This window comes from Echeneis naucrates, chromosome 18, assembly GCF_900963305.1.
Source record: "Echeneis naucrates chromosome 18, fEcheNa1.1, whole genome shotgun sequence".
Classification (NCBI taxonomy): Eukaryota; Metazoa; Chordata; class Actinopteri; order Carangiformes; family Echeneidae; genus Echeneis; species Echeneis naucrates.
In genome coordinates this window covers 11202092-11229260 of record NC_042528.1, presented here as the reverse complement: position 1 = coordinate 11229260, position 27169 = coordinate 11202092, and the positions used below count along the sequence as shown (strand labels likewise).

At 40.6% G+C, this 27169-nt stretch overlaps 1 protein-coding gene across 1 annotated transcript in view; it reads right to left on the bottom strand.

Moving 5' to 3' along the window:
• nrxn2b (neurexin 2b) overlaps window positions 1-27169 on the bottom strand; it is a 586403-nt gene that overhangs the window by 528169 nt on the left and 31065 nt on the right. The window contains exon 2 of the mRNA XM_029525863.1: window positions 14664-14684. Coding sequence (XP_029381723.1) covers window positions 14664-14684 — 21 coding nt within the window. The remainder of the gene's footprint in view (window positions 1-14663; window positions 14685-27169) is intronic.

Below are 27169 nucleotides of genomic sequence, written 5' to 3'. Positions count from 1 at the left end.
TGGATGTTGCTGCTTTCCATCATGGCACTTAATCACAGTCTTCAGTACACACTAAAGGGCAGCTGGGATGCGATAGGGAAACTCTAAGTGCTTGCTTGGTTGGTAAACAGTGGCTGGATGCCGGTGAAGATGGTGTGATAAAGGTAGGTTTGGAAGCTCTTCAAACATGGAACCATGGGTCATATGGTGTGAGGACAGAAGGTGAGCTTTGCACACTGTGGTCTTTATTCAAGCATAATTCTGTTACAGACTTCCACAGATATGGAAAAGCTGACCTCAGATGGCAGGTATGTGTACATTTGTTCACACGGAGCTCTGTCATCCTGTGTACACACTGCTGTGTGCAATGGCATGCCTTCCAACCCCCTTATTTAGCAATATGTTTATCGCCATAGATTTCCTCTCAAGCTTGAATGATGAGCTGTAGCCAGATGCAAACAGGCACACGACCGATGATTGCACACGTTTAGTATGCAGGGCTCTTCGACCCACAGGGCACAGACAAACACAGACCGTAGACAGGGATAAAAACTGAGCGAGTAACCTCTTTATCCGCATTTGATCTTCATTCGCCTTCAAAAGGCAGGATCAGTTTTGGGCAGAAGTCAAAAAGTAAAAGGAAAAAGGCCTTTAGGGAGAAGGGATAAATTCTAGCCTTTAACCACAAGATAAGATCAAGTTCATGCAGAGGACAAATTGGTAAGTAGAAGGAAATACAGGAAATGAGGGGCATCTTTAATCACAAATAAAATCGGGGAGTAACACAAACCTCCCTGTCTGATGGATCACATCTGAGTGGCTGTGTGAGTACAGTAAAACTGCTAAAAACTCTACTGCTACCACATTACCACCCTCCAGCCTGCCATCAGAGAAATAAAAAGGCTGCCACATAATCAAATAAAAAAACCAGTGTGTGAGACTGCACACATCTGTTGACTAATAGTTTGAGTGTTTCGGAAAAATAAACGTGCGGCCGGTTCCCGAGTAATCACAAAAGTTCTGCTCCAGTTTGATGTTTTGATGAAGTGCACCGGCAGTAACGTACACAAATAGCAGGTGGGAGTAGCCAATTACTATGCAAGAATAACTAATGCTTGCTGAATGCGGTGGTATTTTAAAAAGCCATTACGTAAGAAAATGAATATGCGTAGACTCTGGGGGCCAGCGGCTCAGCAAGCCTGGTTTACTCTGCTTTAAAAGGGTGCTGCTTTCATTTGGGCTCATTATAAGCTGCTCTGTATTCGGGGGTAAAAGTGGATGATAGTAATTCAAGGATTTGCAATGTATAGGCTGAATTAGGGCAGTGATTCACAAAGGATGCCGAAAACAACCGTAAAGAATGTTTTTCTCAAATCAACTCTGATAAAACGGTGGGTAAAAAAACTTACCCACAGTTTACCTGGGAGGGAAAGCTTTACAGCGGGAATGGATCACACACCTGGTGGTTTGTGTTGCATTTGATAAATTACTGGAGGGCAGTTTCTCAGAGTGGGCATGCGCAAGTGTGTGAATTGCTTGTATTGACTCTTTGTGCTGAACTTTGTCAATCTGCGTAAATATCATGGTTCAAAATACTTAGCATCAGGTCGGTCGGCTTTATTCTGCCGTCGCAAGTCTGTGATAGTTAGACCGGAGAGCCGCAGCAGTGGAAAGGGCAGGGGCTTGGAAAAAAGGTGAGAGAAAAAAAAAAAAAGGAGGCGGGGGGGGGGGGGGGGGGGGGGGGGGGGGTATGCATGGGACTGGAGCTGGATCTTAGTATGACTGCCACGTCCACTACTCTGACAACTAATTTGCCCTAACATTTCAGCAAAAAGGTCATACAACCCTCTGCCCAAGTTTATGAATAGTGTATAGGGGCTCTGGCTGACAGAGAGGAGAAACAGCAAACAAGGCAGGGAGAAGGCCTCTTCATTGGCTTGGCTTAGAGAGAGGGGAGGCTGCTCTTGTCAGTGTCCAGATGGGAGATGCTCTGTATCCTCTAAATCAGGAGTGGAGTTCTGACCTTATCTTATTCAACTGGGCCACTCGCTTAAGGCACTGAATCGTTCAGCTTGCACTTTCTAGTGGCTGCAGATTTCACAATAGGACCTTTGACAGCAGCAGAGAATTAAATGCGAAAACACACACACACACACACACACACACACACACAAAAGAAAAAGAATTACTCAATTGTAATAAATTCTCGCTGCATGCAGAAGGAATAGCCTTAGGCGGTTTATGTCTGTGGCTTTCAGGAAGTAAATAAGAACGCTTTCACACACTGCTGTATTTTCATATCTTAAGGGAGCTGAGGATATAGTACATTAAGGAACTTCCCTCCACTGGCAGTAGAGGCACGTCCAATTGAAGAGGTGGAGGCTGAACAGCTGGCAGTACCACCTACATCGGTCCTGAGAGACAGAGATACATGCAGGACACACACACAGACAGTGGAAGAACAGGCCGACTAAAACTTCTTCAAATTAAGACAAACAGCTTTAAGTTAGATGGAAAAGCACAAAATGAGACACTCCCCACCCCCTCTGTCTCCCCCCCTGCCTGTGTGAGATTATCCAACAAAGACACAAAGCTGGGGAGTTTTGTAAAGTCGCACTGAACTGAGAAATGATAAATTAAGGCCTGTAATGTTTAACAAAATGCTTAGTATCACAGTGCACTATGTAATTCCTCTGAGGAGGAGCATACACTGACGCACAAAGAGGCTTACATTTACAACACAGTGCAGATTCTGCAAATTAAACTAAAAGATTAATGTTGCTGGTTTGTCCTACCACATGTTGCCCCCTTCCATGCCCCCTAAACCCCTCCAGGGGAGCACATGGCTCAAATGTTGCGCTTCCTTACCCAGCATTCGAAGCACAGTCCAGCTGAAAACACCCTTTTCCCAGGATGTGTTCTATCCAGATGGGTTGAGCCAACGACACTTGTTCAATTAAAGGCATCAGGGGAGATCTAACGGCTTTATTATCTGCAAGCTGGCCACGCATTGATCAGTCTGTCTGCGACCACTCACTGGCTGGCTGACAGCTTAATCTGAACCCAGCACATGCACAAGACACGATCTTCCACCCTTTCACACATTCCCATTCACATTCTCAATCTAGTTCAGAACAATGTCAGTGTACTTTTTCTTCTACTGCTTATCAATTTCTGGGTAGCGGTAGGTAATGGAGCCAATCGCAGCTCACATTGGTCGAGGGTGCGGTACAGCCTGGACGGGTCACCAGTACATCACAGGGCCAACAGAGAGAGGCAGACAGAGACAAACAACCACTCGCACTCAGACCTACGGACAATTTAGATTCACCAATCTTTGAACAGTCAGAGGAAAACAGAATACCCAGAGGAAACCCACACAGACACAGGGAGAACATGCAAACTCCAGGCAGAAACCCAAACCCGCAACCTTCTTATTATGGGGCAACAGTGTGAACCACTATGCTGCCATGCACCATCATCTAGAGATTAGTTTACCAGGACTGAAGACTCAAAGAGTCCTGAAAGTAAAACTCACAAAACACAGTCGCAATGGGTCCATAGATCATGACAGGACATGTCTGTTTGCTCAGTACACAAAGCTATACAATACACTTCTCTGTGTGTTAGTCAAAGCCAGAAGCTTCGGTGGTACTGCACCAACTGATGCTTTACACATAGAAATGGCACAAAGTGACGGCTACTGTGGTTCATGTGTGAAATTTATATGTGTAATGTGTGTACACATAACACTTTCTGCATGTCGCTGGTTTATTGACAATAAAACCCCCAGAAAACTCTGGCCTAGCTGACGAGTCATTAACGGTGAATCCTAGTGAAGTATCTAGGCCATGTCTCCTCCTACCGAAACAGCCTGCTGGTTTTGATGCCTCTGCTCTTGAGAAACCCTCCCTCCCTCCCATCCCTCCTCCCTCACTCTATTCTTTTCTAATCCCTATCCATCAATTTTTTTTCCTCTTTGCACCTCTTCCCGTGGTTGCTTGTCCCTCACCTGCCGTTTTCTCCCCTCGTTTTGTCTTCTCTCCCACATGCGGAGGAATCAAGTAGGCCAGGTCTAAGGCAGGTCTGTAGCGTTAAAGTTCGCCGTCTTTCCTGGCCCTCAGAGAATCAGGGAGGCAGGAAATAAATGCATCACAGCTGTAGGGAGAAGAGGTTTTGTGGCAGCTGCTGAACAAATTTATGGCGTTTCTGATAACGACTCATCATAGCGGTTAGGCCACACTGACAGTGCAAAGAGGAAAAAAAAAAAAATCTGAGTCTGCAGGGAAGTTATAAAGGCGACGGATCAAATATTTTCCTCGGATGTCAGAGTTGTTTATAACAAACTAGTCTGTAGAGCACAGAAGGCCACAAAATACTTTATATATATATATATATATATATATATATATATATATATATATATACACACAAGTACTGGTGTTGTTTCTAGATAACATGAGACTGAGAAAATATTTGGCTTGCTTTTACACTATGTTTATCCATCCATCCATTATCTATCCCGCTTGGCTGGAGACAATCCCAGCTGACACGCTGGACAGGTCTCCATTGTGCTACAGATTCCACATAAAAAGGCATACAGTGACAAACACCCATTTAGGTTCATATTCACATATGAGCAATTTTAGAGTTATCAGTTAAGGTAAGCTGCATGTCTGCGGACGGCAACAGGAAGCTGGAGAACAGAAAGAGAGAACCCACACAGCTCCAAACAAATACCCCAGATCAGGTTTTCAGACCCAGAGATCTTGCTGTGAGGCGACAGCGCTCAAATATTCATCAGAAACTGAAATAATAAATAAACTGGGGGTGTGTGGAGCAGTTGATGGATGAAAAAAATATTTTGTTTGTCCAAGGATTGTCATCTTGGGTTTGAATCTAGACAGAATTCATTTGTCAGTGCCAGGGTTCTTCAGTGCAGCAGGACCTCTCTTTAATGATTAATATCGAAACACTATGTGGCCTGCAATATGAAAGTACAGGCATATGGAGGCATATACAGGCATATACTTTAATAAGATGTCTTTGCTTCCATCCTGCAAATAGTGATTCAGACTCGCGTGTATGAACAATTTAGCTGTGACATTTGATATGTTTGGCAGGATTTGAGAAGAAAAAAGAAAATCCAAGGTTATAATTGTGTAATTTCATTCATGACAATCTCAGCAGCACATTTCAGCAGGTGGTACTTCTAAGAATTTCTATCAATATGCTACCAAATGTGTGAAGACAAAATGTGTATCAGTACTACACAGAACTGAAATATATCGTGCGAACGCTTCATGAACAGGGTCAAATGTAAAATTCTTGGTCCAAACCCAACTAAATCTGATGACCCTTGTGACTTAGCAGATTTGATTGGAGCAAGTTACAGTTAATTGTCAAAAATAAAAAAAAAAAAAATCTAAATCCTGGGTTTATGTGAAACTAAACAAATGTATCGCTCCATCTATCTCTGAGGAACAAGGCACATTCTTTGATATTAGAGACAGAAATAATGAGGCAGACATCCAGTACATCTGGATTCTCAACTCAAACATTTTGTCAAGGTGAGCCTGAAGATTTTTCAGGGATTTGGGAGATGTGACTGTTTTTGTAATTTAAATAATTTTACTCTCTGTTTCTCCTCACCTTTATTTAGTGTTGTTGGGGACACCATCTTCAGGAGTCTCCCCTTCTATCAGTGTTTTTTTGACCATTGGTGTGTTTCTTATGTGTTGTGTCCTTACTGTGAACTGTTAAGCATTGCACTTTCCTTCAGTTATGAATGATAAATCTAAATTAATCTCATCCAAAACTAAACTACAATTTGGTCCAAATTATTCATTTTGACTGATTACATTCCACTTTCCAGCTTTCTATTTATTTTTCTGACCAGTATTTTTTTTATCCACACAATAGTTAGGGTTTGTGTTGAGTATGTATGAGTATGAGTATTTGTGTTTGACATTTTATTTAGTTCTTCAACATCCACACAAAGGTCAAAGGTCAGGATCTGCTGCCTAGCTGCGTTCCATCAGCTGCTATTGATTTAGTGTCTTTGTAGAGGACATTTCATCTTGCCTCGAGTGTTTGGTTATAAAATTGTTTGCTTGGGCTAAAGGCATTCCATATTTTCTAGATCGATAATTGACACCATGAATTACAGTAGCAATGCTTCAGTTTGCAGTTAAAAGCTGTTTCCATCAGAGCTGGTCACTATACAGTCCTCAAAGATGACTCAATTCATTCCATTAATTGGGGAAACAGATGCAAACTCATTGGGGTTAAGAATTTATGATCACATCCCACCACATTCATTTTCCGAACATAATTGAGTTTAAATTGAAAGGCGAGAGAAGGTGTAAGGAAAAGTAAAAGAAAAAAAAAAAAAAACACGTTTAAAGAGCAACGTGGTGACTGCAATTGAAAAAGGGAAAAAGTGACAGATAGCAGGAGATGGAGAAGAGGAACAGACAGAGAGGGAAAATGTAGCAGGAGGAAAACACTCTACTATCTACACTACTTGAATTCTGAACGAATATAATTTTACATTCAAGTGGAGGGAGGGAGGTCTTCAGTGGCAAAACAACACTCAAGTGTTACTACTTTCCTATTATAAAACTGCGGTTAGGGAATGAAGGGAGAGCTGTATTCCCTATGTTCCCCTTCCCTTTTATTGGTCGCTCTCATTCATCTTATTGGGCTACTGATCTCAGTTTTATCAGACCACTTCTGCCTTTGCACTGCGTCGGAGCCACCAGTGGTGCTTCATACTTAAATGCAGTCCTGCTAAAGGAATGCTGGACAGTTAATAAAAGCTGTGTCCAAAATAAGATGGATGAAGCAAACGCTCACCAGGTGAAAGCATCAAATGGAAGATGCTGTTTGAGACTGAATCTGCAGGGCACTATTAAACATCATTTGGGTTGGGCATTACACAGGTTTGAATGACTCATACCAGCATGCATGTATGTATCAAATGGATGTGTGCAAAGTGTGAAGTCTGTCTTGAACACATGTGCAAACATAAAAAAAGAAAGACAAAAAAAAAAAAAAAAGAAACACTACGTGAGAGAGAGGAAAAAAATGTCTCTGTAAACACTTTTGGCTGAACAGTCAGACTGAAGTGAGAGCTTTTATTTTCTTAACACTGGCTGTCAGCTGTGGGGCGGGTGGGAGATGGTCTTTTCGCTGGGCTCTGCCCAAATGTAATCTCTCACTGTGTCACCTGGCCGACATATACTTGACGCTTTGCAGGCAGTGGCATTTCATGGCATAATTGAATTCAGAAAAGGCTGCAAGTACACAATAGGAGAATGTTGTGGAAATATTGGAGGTTTGAGGGGGAGGGGGCAAAATATGAAAAAATTCAAGGGGGACAGTAATAATCTAAGTGCTCAGGTAATAATTGCATTGAGCACCTTCACCTATTCATCTAATCTGTGCCCAGTGGGGGCTAAGCTGCTCACTGAGACCACGGCCAGCATGGATCTGGAAGGTTAATCACCTACTTTGTAAATGAGTTACTGTGATCTCTTATGATAGTGTCAAACAATAAGATCCAAAAGGAAAATGTCAAACTTTTATGATCAATGCTATTACATTGCAAATCTGAAGAGGTCTAAATGACATGTCACCATATTGAGGGCACATATAAAATCAAACTGTCACCAACTATTCCTGTGTTTTCTATTGTATCTATGCTCACTACAGTATGCACATTATGAAGAATGCTTCACTAATGGCGGGTGAAGGCTTAATTTGCTATAACAACAGCTTCTAACGTGGAGCAATATCCCACTGGAAGGCCCCATTAGAAAGGTAGTAAACTGTGACCATGAAAAGAGACACATGGCAGGTAACAATTTTGCCATTTAAAACTATGATTTGCTAGTACTATGGGGCCAGAAGTCAGCCTGGAGCTCATATGAGACCTGTTGGGTCCATGTATTCTTGCTGTTGATGCAAAATTCTTACGTCTCAGAGGAAATCCATATTCATCAAATCAGGTTACATTTTTCCAGTGTTCACTGGTTTGTTTTTTTGGATCCTGGGAAAGCCACTGGATATCTGTTTTTCGCTGGCTTGGATGTAGAGTTCACCTTGAGAAGCTTTTCAGTTCACCACTAAAGATCGGTCATCTGAGCTGCAGTAACCCGTCTTATCATCTTATCAACAAGACATCGTTATCCACCTTTCCACAAATTTTTTTGTTTGTTTTTGGTACCTGTATGTGGAAACTCCAGAGACCATTGTGTGCGAGCATCCCAGAGATCAACAATAAAAAAAAAAAAAAAAATCTATTCAGCTATTTCAGCCATAGCAATGTTGCCACTTGATCAGATAGTGTTGTGAATTAAGTGTAAAGGCATTCCTAATAAAGTGCTCAGTGAGGGTTGTGCATTCATTCTACAGAGCCCTCAAAAACACAGTAAAGCATTTTGTAGAGGCCTTCGTCTCCCTGTAGCGGAAGATGGAAGAGGGTGATCCACATGATGAAGTGGACAGAATAAAAAGCGCAAAAATTGGTACACGATGTAAGGGGGGGAGAAATGTCAAGAGTACAGATGGGCTATAAGAAGACCAAACAGAAGATGAGACTGATGAGACAAAAAAAAAAGCTCGAGATGGGTGGAGGGATAAGGGGAGGGGAAGAGAGAGAAAGCCATAGATTGCTAAAATGGATCAAACACAGGTGGATTACGAACACTGTAACCCTGACCTGGCATAAATTAGCTGGTGTAGACAACCAAGCAAGAGATGAAACAGTATAAACTCCAAATACCCTGTAACCTCACAGTCCCCTGGGAAACACTTAAAAAGGTTTTATACCTTTTTTTCCCCTATTTCAAAAGCAACAAAAGCACAGGGGTGCACTGCAAATTTTCATTTTAGTACACAGGAGAAGGAAATACTTTGAAGACAACACTAAAATCCCTCCCAAAGCTCAATGCAGGATGTTACTGTAATACAGAAGTACAGTAGTACTGAAGTTACGACTTCAGCCTGGTTGGTAGAGGGGAAACAGTCATATTAAGGGGGCTTATTTCAAAAACCTTATGAACAATGAAACATGTTTAAAACAGTAAAATGAGAAAAAAAATCAAACTAACAATTTGAAACAGAAGTTCATTAATTTATTCATTCATTCATCTTCTACCGCTTATCTGTTTCAGGTCAGAGGGGGCGCTGGAGCCAATTCCAGCTCACGATGGGCTGGGTACACCCTGGACAGGCCGCCAGTCCATCACAGGGCCAACATACTGTACAGAGACAGACAGAGACGAAGAACCACTCGCACTCAAGCCTACAGATAATATCGCCAATCAACCAAAACATGCATGTCTTTGGACGGTGGGAGGAAACCCACACAAAGTCTGCAAAGGCCTCATGCCCCAGAGCCAAAGCCACAACCTTTTATGCAACATACAACACAGTATACAACACTTATCTGAATTTATATTGTCTGATATGTGTTATCAGACAGTATATGATAGTGTCAGATAGTTTAAGTTAAAAGTTTTAATTTAATAGTTATTAATATGAAACTGTATGGGAAACTTTCGCTGACCAGCCAAACCTTCAACAATGTGTGTTACTGAGCTTCTGAAATATATATTTGAGCAGTAGGTGGATTATTTGCCTCTGGGATGTGGAGGGAGTATAAAGTAGCATAAAATGGAAATACTGTACCAAAGTAGTGTGGTACTAATCCTGACCCACCAGACGTCAAAAAAGGCCAAAATATAAAACGGCTTGTCCAAATTCAGAGGCTCAGATATAATGTAATAGCCAATGAAAAGTAATGTTTGAAATGTGTTACTGAGAGTGCTTGAGCACACCTAAATGAAAAAGTTAGACACACCAAAGCAGCCAATGCCAGATCATGTGCCTGAACACCATTTGTATAGACACATTAAACTGAGGTCCAACTAAGGAATTTATAGTTACACTTAAGTACCGAGCTGTACTTGAATGCAAAAGCAAACGAAGTCCCAGGGAGAACAACACAATCTGGCTCACGCAATGCTTCACAATCACACAAACATTACACAACACCAGAGCTCCAGGCTGTACATTGTCCAATCATTTCTCTCTCCATCACAGCGAACAGTACAGCTCAAGGCCATGCATGTTGACACTGAAGCATCTGGAGTCGCTCACAAGTGGACACCCACTCTATCCCCTCAGACTCAGTTATCTCAAAGCAGGGAAGAAAAAAAAAAAAAAAAAAAAAAAAGGGCTCAAACTATATAGGGTGAAATTAACGTCTTGTGAGAACAGGCATGGCAGGACTTGGTCTCCTCCAGGACCCGAAGAGGCTTAATCTCCCTGCAACATCTGGCAGAGGCTAGGCAAGCGCAGCAAACATCAAGGCATCCTACTGTCCAAAGGCTCTTGAGCAATTTCAGAGCTGAAAAAGAAGTCATTCAACTCTGTTCCACCCTTTCCCATCCACATGGCCACTTCTCCACTCCAACGTGCTTGCTGTGATTATGGGTGTACATGTGTGTTTGTTTATTTGAAGCCTATTCTTTTCAATTGCTTGCGAGTAAAAACCTAGCCAGCAATCTTCCACAATCAATGGCTTTGTTTGAACACTGCAAGTCGCTTGTGCATTCAATGAGAAATGCAGCTTTATTGATCAGAGAGAATGGACAAATTGTGTCATTATGCTACACCATTGTATAAATAAATGCTTTATCGTTCTGAATTGCTATTGCAATGTACCATTTCTGGCAAGATCAAGGCTGTTTTCATCACCCAGGTGGTCAGCCTTTTAGCAAATAGTTTTCGAAATAACAACAGCAGTTGGAATTTGAATCAGGATCATGTACAAGCACAATTTGTTCCAGAAACAAACAAAATCTAGTTTAACACCATGATTACATTTTCTGTGTTTTCTCATTTGTTGCCTTGACGTACATGCATTTAAAAATCATTTAAGTTCTTGGTCTGTCAAATTGTTTTATTTCTCCTGAGCAAATAAGAAGGAAATCCATAATCTGGTTTAGATGATCCAAAGTAATCTCCCTATAACTACAGGCACCACTCAAATCTATAATCCTGTACCTCAAGCCAACATCAAACTCTGATAAAAAAAAAAAAATAATAATAATCATAAAAAAAAAAAAAAAATTATTGCCCTCCCCCAAGGGTGACATTAAGTTGAAGGTCTGTGTGGCTGAGAGAGAAAAGATCATTAGCCTTCGTAAGATTGATTAAGATCAGTGTGGGCAGCTCAGAACATCCCTCACCCAAACAAAGCATCAGGTCGCTACATTTATCAGCCAGCGTCAGAGGCCAGCCACGCTGACCAGGGCTGGATCTGATCTGTTACTGTCCAATTGTAGATGAGGCATTTTGCTCTCATGGTCATGGTTTGTCAGTACCATAGTTTGGAAGGAAATTAAAGATGAATATCCCGCAGCATCTGAATGACCAGCATATATTTTTACTGTGCCAGTAGCCTCTCTTTCTTATTTCTTGACTCTTTATTATTTTTAAACCAGCCAACCATACTGTTTCACGTCTACATAATAAGTTATGTTCAAGTTAAAAACCTTTTTCAGCCACTATTAAGGCTATTGCTTGTTAGTTTAGCCATTTCGACATAGCCAACATTTAACATCAACAGCGTTTTACTTTAAACCTCTTCCATGAGCACTTTCACAAGAGGTTATTCAATCAGAGGGATCTTCTGAGCAGAACTAATTCTACAGCCCAACCTGGATGCTTGAGTGGTGTGAAATGGCAGCCGAGCCATTCTGAGCTGATTAGCATGCAAACTTCAGTAGAAGAAGACATGTAATAGAAAACAAAATGCAAATCAAAAGGGATTGCTTTCAACCTTGCTGAACCCACAATGATTCTTTTAGCCTGGTAACTAAACAGCTGTTAAGTTTAAGACATTTATCCTTATTGATTCTGCGGCAGTAGCAATAAAAGACAACAATAACGACGACAATGATGGAGTAGGGGACACATGATAAAAATCATTAACCAAAACTTGCAAATACATCCTTTAACACCACAACAGAATCCAGGTCATTCAGATGCCCATTTATATGCACTAAGGCAAGCCGTTTGATAGTTTTGGCTACTTCCTGGTTATAGACCTGTTCATCTATCTTCTAGGCTTCCACCGCCTTCAGCCTATAGTAGCAAAATTTATTATCCGTCTCCATAGGAACATCACTGAACCGGACAATGAGGTGAACCTGTGCTTACATTACAAAACTATACATCGCGTTGGTGTGCAGATGGCAGTGTGTGGTTGCCTTCCACAAGCTCGGTGAAAACAGGTCAGCACTGCAAGCAGATCATCAATCGAGGCCCTGCAGTGTAATAGCGAAGGCCACGGGCCACCTTCCAGTGGCACCAGCCTCCCCGGGGCTTTCAATGTCTCTCCGCACCATCAATCTCAAGCAACCTTTGAACACACGGTCACTGACACTAATTAGACCAAATATGGTCACAGGGAAACCCTAAAAATAGAGAAAGTAGTGCAGTAGCACTCGGAGGGTTTGGAATCAGAGCCACTGAGCCATTAAATAAATCTATTGAGCTGTCTTGTTGATACACAACACACTGGGAGCTGGAAATACAACTACGTGTTTTTAATTAAATTTCATGACTTCAGAAAGTACAAATACATTTTAAAAGTGGTGTTTCAGCTTTTGCCTATTTCCACTAAACATTGTTCTCACCCTGCAGTATGTGTTTGTGTCAAAATAAACCTTGAACCTTTTTTTTTTTTTTTTTTTTAATTGCTAAGACCAACTGAAGTTGTGGAGTATATACTTAATTACAGGATGCTTAACCTAACAACATGGATCATGCCCAATGCAAAAATTACCTCAAGAAAATTGTAGAAATGAGTAAGAAATACTCCAAACAGTGAGCTAAGCGCTTAGGCCTAAGTGACATTTCTTTGACATATATAATGAAAAACAACAGTGCACAATATTTGCTACTTTCAAACACTAATAAAAGGAGGGCAAAATGAAAAAAAATCCCATGATTCAATGTGGATGGCAATTCTTTGGCTCAGGATTTGAATCAGAATCAGTTTTTAACTAACAAACTACAATAGACTGAAATGCATGATGCAATCGTTTTGAAATGTATTCACTGATTTTGAAACTGTAGAGGATCATGATCCTGATGTGAAACTTTTTTTTTTTTTTTTTTTTTTTTTTTGCATACCCCCAGCAACTGAATACTAAAACTCTGACCTGTGTATCTGTGATTATGTCAGAAAGTGCAGTTTTAGTTCTGCGGTCTGGTGAAACTGAACACCCCAGGGTCCCCTGGCAGTTTGCTACCCTTCCTTGAGTTGGTCCCAGAATGAAATCAAACGTCTTCATAACCTTCATCCACTCATCTGTGCCTCCCTTTTTCTCTCTCTCACACACACACACACACAAACAAAGATTTTTTGCCCCCCATCACTGCACAGAGGGTCTTCTCTGCCAGGCAGTCTTGACAGGAATTGTAGAACTGCCACTATTTATTTTTGCTCCCAACCTTCCCCCTGACATTTTCCCATCAAGGGCTTCACTGGTGCTGACATGGGACACAGATGCAAGGTCGCACACACACACACACACACACAACCATTACAAGAGGGTTGCATTTTCCCATGTAGCAACAAACTGAGAAAATGTCAACTTCAAACTGTCGAGAAGGGCACACACTTTACATATCAAGCTGAGACTAGCATTCAAATAGCATTCACTGAGTGACTCCATAACAACGAAATTATATCGTTTTGTGCTTCTATACGACCAGTGTGCCATACGATAAACATCTCATGCTTTGCATGACAACTGAGAGAAAACTGCAGCATTTAAGTTTTCAGCTTTAAGGGAAAAGCTAGAGAAAGAATATGTTTGTCACAGTCATTTCCCCTGCTGGTTCAGGCCTTGTGATAGGTAATCCATCACCTCAAACTCAGCAAGGAGGAAAAGCAACTCCACAACATGTAAACACACACATATTCACACTCCCACAACCAGATACCAGTTTGCCACTCAGTGCATAGATTAAAAAAAAAAATAAATAAATTTCCTGTCAATCTGAGAGTCTGATTTGATTGACTGACAGACTCAGTCAACCAGAGGGTGAACCTCTTTCCTGATCGCTGCAGAGTGGAGACAGACAGACAAGCTAAGTCTGTTATACCCAGCTATAGCTTAGTGCCTGGTCCAAGGGCTAAGGAAGCCCCTCAGGGACCCTGAGAGGGAGCCTTAGGTTACCATTCCGGACAGGAAAGCAGGAAAACACTATCTCAAAATTCCCATGTCACATCTTGTTTACATTTGGCTCAAGCTACTTTGACATTTTTTTCCATTTTGAAATATTTGTGTGAATTATAGCACCGTATGTTTAACTCTAGAGCAATAAACCACAATCAAAACAAAACAAAATTAAAACAGACAAGATAAAATAAACAAGACATAAAACAGGGATGGTTTTTGGTTGTGCATCCGTTGCTTTTGTCTCATTCAGAAACTGTAATTTAGGCCCCCTGGAAGTCACTTATAACCGCAGTCCAAACTGACAATGCCCCTCCCCGGAGGGAGGGCAGAGAATGTTAACAAGCAGCCAACATCAGCATCCTTAACAGCATTAAGAGCAGCCATCAGAGGGCCTTTGGAGTAAAGCATCAGTCTTACCTTCAACAGCATACTCTTCAGCTTCAGGGGACGGGTCCATGAGGAATGCATGAGAAGGAGACAGAAAGAGCAGATTCATCAGATGTTACAATTTCTTCAAATAAACGTCTACCCATTTTTCTTCAAACAAAACCTTTACGAGATAAAAATCGAAATACATCCTGCCAACAGGGCTCAAGATATCACAGACTTCACAGCAAGACAATATGAAGTCTGCTTTTTTGAATTTGTGTCTGAGTGTATTGACATCATGTGAACGGTCCCTTCTGCAAACACACAGAGGTCATCTAGGAATGTTAAGGCCTATAGGCAGATAGAATGTAACCATCAGAGCTTCACCCCTTTCAGTCAAAGAGACAGTGACTCTCACACACCTCGCTGGCTGGTGATTCGGTGAGTGTCAGACTCCAGCCAGTAACATTATTTAACAAAAGCTAAAACAAACTAAATCCATTCATAGTTCATCAGCGAATACCCTGATTGGCTCAGCACAGATCAAATCCCACAATGGCTGCAAGATCTGTAAGATTTCAAATGTGGGACAATCTGCACTTGTCTGTTCACCCGTCGCTGCTACCCCACTGTCACTCACCAATTTACTCACTTTGGGGGATTACTGTTAGCCATTAGCATGTAAACTGATGATATAGCCAAATGGTTAGCACACACATTATGTGTGCAATCTGAGCTGTCATCTGTAGCTCGAATCCCAGCCAGTGCGACTCATATCATCTATCAAACAAAGACTTAGAATGGCTCAAAAAATGACTTGAAATCTGTCACGACTAGCCATCTCTGATTTTCAACACAACTGCTCAAAAAAAATTTCAGTTGGAATCTTAGTTACTCACTTTGCCATCTCTGATTTTCAACACAACTGCTCAAAAAAACTTTCAGTTTGAATCTTAGTTACTCACTTTGCCATCTCTGATTTTCAACACAACTGCTCAAAAAAACTTTCAGTTTGAATCTTAGTTACTTACTTTGCCATCTCTGATTCTCAACACAACTGCTCAAAAAAACTTTCAGTTTGAATCTTAGTTACTCACTTTGTTTGCAGAATCTTATCCTCATACAGGCAACTGAGCAGCCAGTCGCTTATTGGTTATCCACTTTTAACACATAGGAGAGGAATTCTGAGTGCGACCTCTTGATTTCAACTCTGTATGAACCAAATCTCAGGTCTGTTTATGAATTCTAAGGCTTTCTCGACCTCTATGAAAGCCTCTTCAGAGGGCCTTGAGCTTAGATGATGATATTACAGGTAACTGAAACCACAGGGCGGATAAGATAATGATTTCCGGATGTGCATCATTCCTTTTTCTCCACTGCCGTCGCAATCAATGTGAAGTTAGGAATCCATACAAAAGCATCCCATATTAACATCTCAGAAAGATACTAGGATTCCTTCAATTGCTCTCACTATGTATCCCTGCTATGTAACTACAATTAAACATAAAGCATTGTCAGAAAATGCTGAAGTTTAAACCTCTCTGAGAGAGCACACTTAAATAATACAGAGGAAAAACCAGTGCATTGATTGAATGCCTTTCATAAGTGATAAAGCGTTCCCCGAGCAGAGGCAGAGGGACTGTGTTTGTCTGATGTGGAGCAGGGGTTGTTTATATAATCACTCGCCATGACTCTGCCTTTCCTCTTGTCTCATCTCTGATCACAGCCCGTCATCCTTTCTTTCATTGTCCACCCTCATATCTTCCACTCTTTACTCCGAAGCTGAGGCAAAGGATGTTTGATGTACAGCAGAGGTTGTTTATGTCATCATGACTCTGCTTTTCCCTCACCACTCATCTCACCACAAAGTCTCTCCTCATCTCTTCCTTTGTGGTCCCACTGTCTTTCTGTCAAAACTCGGCCTCATAAAGTTGTGAAATAGAGAGAAGCTACTTCTTTTCAGACATAGAGATGAAAAAAAAAAAAAATGTTCTTTAAAAATTTATCTCTTGGATAGGGTGTGTGTTGTTTCAGTTTAATTCAATTCATTGGGAATGACATCCTCTTAATACCCTCTTTTATATCTGAAGTGTTTCAATAAATCACAGTCAAACTCTGGAACTTTTTTTTGCCTCCATTTTTGTCGCATTCAGCACATTGCACCTGGGAATATATCCCTTATCTCTCGTGAGAACATTAAGAAATATCCTTCAAAGGGCCTTGCTCAATGAAATGGTGAGCGTGGCTAACTGTTAAATCTGTATAATTTTGAGAATGACTTTTACTTGAGAGAGATTCTTTTTGAGCACAGTTGTGGAATACAGCCTTAAGAAAGATATGCGATTTCAATCAGTCACTTGGTCGGATATGTCCCACCCTTTCATCCCATGGATGGTTTCAAGTACAGTCTTTACCACCCATTATCTTTATCCCAGAGCAGTTTTTCATTAAGGGTGTATCCTACATAGCCTCCAGCTATGAGCTCCACTGAGAACCTAGTCTTTGCTATGTGCTTTGTAATTCATAGGGGGATGTGGAGAACATTTGTGAGTAAAATGCTGAAAAGCTTTTCTATGTATATGTGACACCTATGCAAAAATACGGTCTTAACCAGAGAATCCTTTTTGGGATAAAAAGGGGAATGCACGCTCTTAATTCTAACCTTTTCCAGCCAACCTAAAACTAAAACAAGCTGCAATGTTGACAAACCTGGATTAAATTGACGGCCAGTCAAATGTGACATTTCTCTCCTGTTTTTCTACACACGTGTGCAATACTGCCAATGGCAAACATCAGAAGAAAAGTCTAAACCAGTCAAGAAGAAAGTCACAGGGTATAAACAGAGAGCAGAAATCAGACGTGGGCTGTTATAAAAAAAAATATAAAAAAAATAAATGAATAAATAAATACCAAAGTAAATTTCAGGCTGAAGCGGTGAAGAAGCTGGATTCCTTCAATGAATCCCTCGGGGCTTTGGAGGCAAATGAGAGACTCTTCAGACCTAATCCTTACCAAGCTAAGTAAAGGATTTACCAAGGGGAGAAATCAGGGCTGCACTGAAAACCAATCTCCTCTCTATCACTGTCATACCATGTTTTTATCCATCAAGAAGACTGTACACAAACAGACCATAAATGTCCAGGAAATCAGATGGCATAACACTAAAATATATAAATATGTATAACAGTGCTAGGATAAGTGCAGATTTATTAACATAACAAAAGTATAACATAAGGGTTACTGTTGATAAAAATATTCTCTGATTAATAATTCTTTACCAGCTATCCTGGCGGCACAGTCAGAACAGACGGTAACTCATAAACATGAAGCTACAAGGTCCTAGTTTGTGACGCAAGTTTGATTTCCGGCCAGTGTCTTTTGCGATATGTCAATCCCAACCTCTCCCCCTAATTTCCTGTCATTCTTCAAGATGACCTATTGAATAAAGCCAATAAAGGTCAAAGAAGAAAGAAAGAAAGAAAGAAAAAAATCCTGAAATTGATCTGGGGGAATCTGGACAGTGAGACCCCAAATGCCCTGTTTTCTTTCAACAAATGTCTCCTGATCGACCTCTTCAACTGATTAGCCTGGTCGTTGAAGGCCTCATTTGTGAAGATCCTGGGGAGATAACCAGGAAGTGGCATTTGGCATCTGAGGTCATAAACATGACCACAAGCTTATCTGACCCCCTCTCCAGGAAACAACACTATCAACACCATTTGTTCTCCCCACAGCTTACATGTATAAAACTGAACTCAAGTCACATGGTAATTGTCAAATTTCTCTAACCCACCTGGGGGAAAGAACTCTGTCCCTAGTTGACTAGTTAGATACGACTCTGACTTGTTGCTTGCTTGTAATTGTTTTATGTTGTAATCTGTGTTGTGTTTAATGTTTGTTTGTATTAAATCTTTCAAGCTTGGCCGCGTTGAGCATGTTCGTTCATTCTCTCACCTTGGAAATAGAAAACTGCCACCACAAAGATTAAATTGAATATGCAGAGTTTACACACTTCATATTCTTCAACACTAAAGTTTGAGTGACGAGCACAGCGAATAAATTTAATTGCCATTGTCAAGTTGACATTTAAACTATTGATTGATTTCCAAACATCAACAAATGCTCAGTGTCAATAGAGAAGTGAGATGACATCCAAGTAAATGAATTTACTGAACACAAACTACTTGTGCTCATTCAGCTGCTGGTTTGCTTTGATGATAATCTGCTGCTTTGTGGTATCTTGTGATCTTACTGAGCTGGCGTTTGTCTGATGCTTTGTCACAATCTTAACACATTCTCAGCTGTTGATAAAGTCAGTCGAAGGTCTGATTGCGTGATCCGTGCTGACTGATGCATGTACACCTGTGACTACAGGGTTGGGTTGTATAGCATTTGGAACAATCTGCTGCTTCACTGTGCACTAACATCGGCTCTGCCGTGAAAACTAATAGCACAACGCTCGCATGTGAAAGACAGAAACATGGCAGGTGCAGGTCCACTGAGGTCTAAATGTCTTTTAGGTTTAAACCAAACTAAGTACAGATATATTAAAATATATTTTAATGATGAACCGAGTTAAAGGAACATTTGCATTCCTCTATCAGATGTTCTACACTTTGTTACTCATAAAAAATCCTGCACTGATCATTGCTGTCTGAATGGACCTTACTGAAATCAAAGAGAAACAGCCATCGAACGTCACTCATTTATAAACCTCCACTGTTAAAGCAGCCTTATTTCACAATTTCCCAGTCCAATCACTTCTTTGATATTATACATTGGCACAATTGCATTCTGGTACTTCGAAACTGTGCCATTCATTTGTTTATTCTTCTTCTACTGCTTATCTGTTTTTGGGTCGCGGGGGGTGCTGAGGTCAGTCCCACCTGAGGGCGGGTCGCCATCGCAAGGCCAACACATAGCGACAATTTAGAGTCACCAATTAACCCAAACATGTACGTCTTTGGACAGTAGGAGGAAACTGGAGTACCTGGGGGAAATGAATGCACATGCAAACTCCACACAGAAAGGCCCCAGGCCAGGAACCGAACCCACAACCTTCTTATTGTGGGGCAACAGTGCTAACCACCATATAGTCCCAAACTATATTAATGAAATTAAACTTATATTTCCCTTGGAGCTATTCACTGTTTAATATATTATATGCCTATACCACAATATTGTTAGTTATTTGTTTCTTTCTCTTCCTTCTGTGGTGTGTGATGTTGATTTTTTGCTAGTAGTTGCTTCGTTTTCCCTAGGTGTCTCTTAATTTCAGTCTCAAAGCAAATGAGGACCTGACTGAAAGATTAAATAAAAACGGAATTTTACTAAGAATGCTCTTCACAGGATGTGCTTGCACAGACAAAATGTTAGTTGTCAAAGTCAGTCATTTTGTAAATATTCAGTTTCGTCGTAAGAGACGCGGCCTTGGAAATTAACCAGCATGTGTCCGAGGAATAGTAATCTATTGTGATTGTTGTTTCTTCTTTAAAAACAATCATCTCCAATTTTTAGAGCAATCTTTTCATTATAGATAAAGGGATGAAGTGCAGTAGCAAGTCATCCCAGAGGGAGTGCTAGCTGATCACCAGAGGCAGAAACAAAGAAAGCAACTCTGTCACACCCATTCAATTACACCGCAACAATTTTACAAATTTGTTTTTGAAACAGCCACAATCTGTGAATTATGCAACAGGTTATATTTTTCTGAATGGTAATCAAGAAACTACCCCTTCTGTTGTTTTACTGCAATACTGAAACATTGTATAAACATCAAGTTGAACTGAAGAATATTTTTGGTCTAAACATATATTTATATTTAGTGACGGGATCTGCACTTATGCTGACGGGCGGGTTGTGACTTAAGCTGTCATTACATGTTGATTCAAAATGTGATTCTCATGTACAACAATAAATTGCATAGCACTTTACTCTATGGACTTAGAGCATGTACTTTTTATGAAGTGTTTGGACCAAGTGCTACCCCACAGTAATGTCACCCATTGGTTTGTGAGAAGCCATGTTGAGCCTTGAGTTTGTAGTTTGGTCATCACCATCTTGTTTTTTTTTTTTTTTGTTTGTTTTTTTTTACCAGAAGAAGCCATGTTTGGTGGATAAAGAGGATCGGCTGTGCTCTGTATTCCATACTGATTATCAGGGCGGTTGCTGTTTGATGCAGACCCATCAATCACATGGTAGCCCCACCCTATTGTGTACCACACTCTATGGTCTATTTTACTCAAATTGGGACCATCATTTCAAAAGATAAACATCATGTTGTAATGTTAAAAAAATGTAATGTCAAAAAAATTAATCAAAATCAAATCAGATTTATTTGTATAGCGCCAAATCATAACAAAGTTACATTAAGGCACTTTACATATAGAGCAGGTCTAGACCAAACTCTTTATAAATGTATTTAAAGAGACCCAACAGATCCCCCGATGAGCAAGCACTTGGCAACAGTGGCAAGGAAAAACTTCCTTTAAGAGGCAGAAACCTCGAGCAAAACCATGTTCAGGGGGGGCGGCCATCTGCCTCAACCGGTTGGGTCGAAATAGAGACTGGGACCACAAACTCTTTGGGAAAACGCTGAGTTAAATGTGAGGGAATTTACACTTCAAGGTTCTTTTGCGTTGGCAAGTCACTGAAGAAGTCACTAGATGGTGGAAGAAGGGGGCAGAGTTGTATCCCATTGTTGATGGGACAACACAGCAAGAGGATGTTGAGTCTAACGCTGCCAAATGTAAGAGCTTTGCAGCAAAATGCATATGAAGTATGATCCTGAATGAATTAACTTTATTTGATGTATTTTAGGAGAAGCGTAACCAGACATGTCTGCTGTAAATATTCAGATTTTCTAATTTGTATTCCGTCCACTGTGGGACGTGATCTGTGATAATGTTAAACAGAATTGTCAGGGTGTGTATCCCACTAAATTGTAATATCTTGTCATTACAGGTTAATGAAATATTCTTGGTACGGTCAGATGACGGACGCCTTGTGAGACTGAAATTGGGAAATGTGATCTTCGAGTGGTCACATATTATTCTGGTTTATGAAATGAATGACAAGATGAACCGCTGGGAGCATGTTTTCAGACAGTAAAGACGATTTAGACGATTCTTTTGAATGTTGTATCAAGCCTGCCCTGCTTGACATCCAGACTGAGGCTTTTTAGTCAAATAAAGATTTCAGGTACTCCTTGAAATGTTCTGTCTATGAGGTTGTTCAATTGGCTGGAATGGTGCCTTGTTTCCAGCTGTCATGGAAAAACACTTGTGTAGCTCAAACTTCGCAAAAAGCAGTTACACACATCATTTAGTACCAAATAATATGGGGCTGGAATAACAATGGGCAGATTCTGATTTCAAATGCAGGCAAAGAGGCCTCGGTGATGTCATCTACTGTATCTTTGGTATAGCCTATTGAATTCTACATCATAAACCACAGAGTGGGCAGAGAGAGTGAAACTTTATTCAACTCTTGCTTTGCAGTCGCCTTTTTTATTCAAAAATTCAAACGAGAACCATTCTTCTACACGGCCCCTGTCTGTAAGTCTGTGACTTTTTTTGAAAGTCTCTTTTTTTGCAGAGAACTCGGGCAACTGAGATTTCAAACAGCAAGAAGGGAGAGGAAAAGCTCTTTCTATCCAAGGCTACTCAACATGACTTGAGAGCGGTGCAGAGGAAAAGAAATGACAAGAGTGAATAACAGAGATGGAGTGAGCAGGCGAAGAGACAGGCAGATGGATGGAAACATGCACATTTGCTACACACCCCTTTTTCCACCCTCTTTACATTCTAATCAGAGGGGAGCTTTGTCATGAACTCCCCCACATTGTCAGAAACTTTCTCTCTGAGTGACAAGTTAATCCGCAAGACATGGCCTTTGCAGATTTCACACTGAATCTCAACAGCCAAACAAAAAAACTTCCACCTGACAGATGTGAAAAATCTAGTTGAGGCTTTCTAATCCTGATAAAGAAAAAAATAAAAAATAAAAAATAAAAAAAAGACTGATTTGATCAAGTAACAGCAGCCCATATATAGTATTCCCTGTTTAATACAGGATGTCAGGTAGGGAAGGAGTGAACTGAGGTCAAATGGGAGGGATTAGAGAGATGCAACGTTAAGAAAATGCTCAATGTTTTAAGCTGTTTTACATCTCAGATGCATTTAAAATGTCTTGTACGCTAGCAATATTTAAATATACAGTATACTGTATGCACAAACTGCTTTAAAGAACATTAAGGATTGAAATTGGAAATTTTATATCTGTTTTTTGCATGCAATCCCTGTTTTATCACTTTCATAGGCCCTGCATGTGTCTTTTCACTAATAGTTAATATTAGTGGGGATTTTGTTTTTTATGCATGTCTATTTGTTAGCAGACGATGCAGCTCATCTCAACTCAAAGGGAAGCCAGCAGTCCTAATGGTTTTGGCCCAATGCTATCGTTAGTCTGCGAATAGCATGATATCGCTAAGACCTTGTTGATAGATTTATCTATTAAAGCTGATGGAAAAGTAATCCACGAGCCAAAAAACAAGTGTTTGCATGACATTTTGCCATGACTTTGGTTCATGTTGCTGTGCTCCTGTTTGTTTTGAAATCACTTTTCTTGTGTGGTTAGGGCCTCCGTGCTCTCCCCTTTCTTTTTTTTTTTTTCTTTGCACCACTGTGTGTGTGGCCACCTTTCCTTTTACAGTTGCCAAAAGTTTATTATGCTTCTTGTTCTGAGTTGCTGTTTGGACTAGTGCCTGCTTTTCATTGGATTTTTTTGGTCTAGTGTACTGCTGTTTTCAGTTTTAACCTATTCCCACTTCATCCCATGAGCCTTTTGTTCCTTTTTGTTGGAAACAAATCACAGAACTACACAAGCCCCAGCCTCAGCATTCCTTAGTTAACTTGCTTCCACAAGTAATTCCAATCATTTTCAAGACAGAGTAAACATTTTGTGAAGGTTTTGTCCACAGAGTGTGCTGGGGCATTTTAAAATATGTCTGTGGTGTTGTCATCAACACGCTTGTGGGTGTGTGAAATTATTAAAAGACCAAGTATCAATATGTTCTGGCTTTTTCGCAGCTCTTGATAGTGGAGAGAGAATTGAACATTAATTAGAAGGCTGGTTGCACCTCGCTTGTTATCACAAGCAATCCTGTACAGTACATATAGGGATGGAACCACAAGCAATCTGTCAGAACATCTTGCAAAAGTTAAAAAGAGTTTTTCACCACATAGCTTGTAGTTCATCACAATTGTCGCCCCAAGTGTGTGAGTATGTTCCCAGCTTGAAGCCCACAGGGCAAGCACCAAATAAGAGAACGGTCTAAAAGCAACCATTTGTAATTTGCTGAAAGTAATGTTGTTGCACTTTCTTTCTAAAGAACATGTGTGTTTGTATGTATGATTAATCAGACCAGGCTGCCTTCCTCCATTGCTCCGTGGTCCAGTGCTGACACCCACGTGTCCACTGTAGGAGCTTTTGGTGGTGGAGAGGGGAATGCATTGACACCCTGACTGGTCTGCAGCTACACATCTTGGTACACAACAAATTGTGATGCTCTGTTTTCTCTATCTGGACCAGGATGAGCTTCGTCAGCAGTTTGAGCTACAGCAGCTCTTCTGTTGGATCAAACCACACCGTCCAGCCTTCGATCCCCTCGACCAATGAATGAGTCCTGGCCCTCCATCAACCTCCATGACCCTGAACACCTCTGAGACGTGCTCAGAGGTCCTGCCAACTGCAGACCAGGAAGATCCTAAAGAGCTGCAGTGCTTTGACTCAGTCGTCTACAGTATGCATCACACTTTTCCTGCTTCAACATCAATTTCAGGACTAAATGTAATCTCCTGTCCGATATATCCACCCAATGATAGCTATCATGCCAACCAGACCTGTCAGTGGTCATTATGTTGCAGCTGATTGTTAAACTACTCAAATAGTCATATTCATAAAAGCAGTTGGTACTGAAATCTCTACCATATAAGCTCTAATATTTCTATGCATTTTCTGTTATTATAATTTATTTGGAAAAGGTCAAGTTAAACACTCTGGGTACTTTCTTATAGAAACAATGAGACACATCCATAGAATATCTGTAAAATGTCAGTTTCAGAGCAACGAGTATAACCTTACACAGCGTTCACCTATAAAGAAAAAGCAGCTTTTAAAAGGAGGTCAGGGATTGATAATAACTTCAGAAATGAATGGGAGTGCACTTCTTCAGCCAATGTCATCACAGTTCTGCAAGTTACAAGTTAGTGGATGGGCTAAAAGCAATGGTTGGCATACATCAAGAAACTTGGACAAGATTCAACAAGGACAAGGTCAGAAAGGAAAAGAGGTAAAGAGAGATGGGGAAAAAAGTCAGAGATAATATACGGACTGAAAGTCTAAGTTGGTGTAAGTTATTTTTACAGTGTTTAATAAAGATGTGAAAGCACATCTAACAAAGGTGAGTAGACAGGTTTTGAGGCTCATGAGCTACAAAACAGTAAACTTGCTGGCTGTTTTTTTTTTTTTTTTTTAAGAGGGAAAAATAAATGATGCGTTTCAGGAGAGGAGAGCAAAACAGACCCAATCCCAAAGGGCTCACATGAAACACATGCCAATTACACCAGAGGCCTGTCTATAACTGGGGAGAGCAACAGGTGAGAGGAGGCAAGAAGACAGTGAAGGGAAAAATGGATTTGCTGATACTCAGAAGAGATATCGGTGTGGAAGGGTGGGGTTCGTTAAAAAACTACTCTGCTCTGTGAAAAATTCTCAGACCAAGCCAGGCTTGAAATTTTTTCGCACGTACTAACAGACACGGCTGTTAGGATAAAGTTTGTAAGGCGACTTTTAAATTTCCATCCCACTTCTTGCTGCGGGTCTCTGGTGACTGGCAGTTGGAAAAGAGTAATATAATACAGCATTGATATGAAAAATATCCGACTCAGGCACAATGAAATATTTTTTTCTTAAAGACATAAACCCTCCACTAAATCAAGTGCAAGCTTCGTCTTCACTGTGATGGATTATCTGACAATGTCTTTTTCCAAGTCTGTGAGACCTGTTTTTTCACCAAATGGATGGATGGAAGCATACAGCTTCCAATAAAGGGAAGAAAATAAGTCACTATATCTCTGGAAAAATCTTCTTTCACTGAGACCCAAGACAGCAAGGGCCAAGTAGCCCAAACACACCCAGATTATCATTAAGATATTAAATTCATCCATTCATTCAATTAAATCCTGAAATACTGACTAGTGCTCGGTTAATAAAAGTTTCATTTAAGGGTGCACAGAGGTGGGGTGGGCTGGGAGTATTGTTGTCCATGCTTCTATTTAAGATTTGAAAAGATTTGCCTACATTTCCCAGAATGCTTGTTACAGCCATGCTACTACAGGTTGGACGTGTAGGTAGAAAGACGGTAAAGTTAAGCATCTACAGCGTGTCATCTAAACAGCACATTTCTTGTGGTTACCCGGCATTGTATTTTATTAAGGCTATATCAGGCACAGAGTAAGTGGGCTCAAAATGCAGAGACAGGAACACAGGGAGGAAGAGTTCTCAAGTTGTTTTGATCACTTCAGAAATGAAAAACCCAAAAAATCTAAACTACGGGGCAAAGGTACAAGCTCACTGGGCAAAACTCAGACTCCAAAGAAACAAAAAGTCAACCAAGGCCCCGTTTACACGTACATGGTTATTTTTAAGAACAGAGAAATTTCCTTTTCTTTATACGCAAACAGAGAATTAGCCTCTGAAAATTATTCATTCTAAAAACTGCGGCCAGAGATTCGGCTGCACATTTACATGTCAACTGAGACAAATGGAACAGAAACAGAAAATGAGGAAGTGATTAGCTGCTGTTGTTGCTATTTTCGGGATTCGTGGACTTCTCGTTACATTGCCATCTACTGTTTGGAATGTCCTGATGGCGTTCATTCACGGGTGTAAATAAAACGTTTTCTGAATACGGGCACCTGTGCACAATGTTATTTTTGATTACAGAGAGGGTAAACGTAGCCTAACAATGGGAAGATGCTAACAGACGCTGGAACGCTGGCAGAAAACAAGAACAGGAGGTTAACGAAACACAGGTTTATCACATTAGGGTATGTGAGGCAATTGACGGGAGGTAAACCAACTAGACAAGACAAGGGAAACACTTCAAAATAAAACAGGAAGTAGACTAGACCAGGTCTTGACAGGCTACCTTCAGTGGGGTATTTTTCGCCTCTTATACAGAACAATGAATTTGTCTACGTATGATTGTTCAGCACCAATGTAAAATGGCAGCTTTGGTAAACACTAGAAAGCCCTTCCTGTATGATTTTTAAGGGAGCTGAGAGGAAAACCTGATGTTTACAATGTTTCATACAGCTGCATTTTCTACCTGCAATTAAAGTGCACTCAAGCTGTGCTGGAAGTGTCTTAATGTTGCAGCGTATCATCTGGACTTAGACAATTTCCTGCGGAAATGAACAAAATACAACAGCAGATATGTAAACATGTACTTTATAGCTGATTCTGGGTTTGAACACGCTGTTATCTAAGTC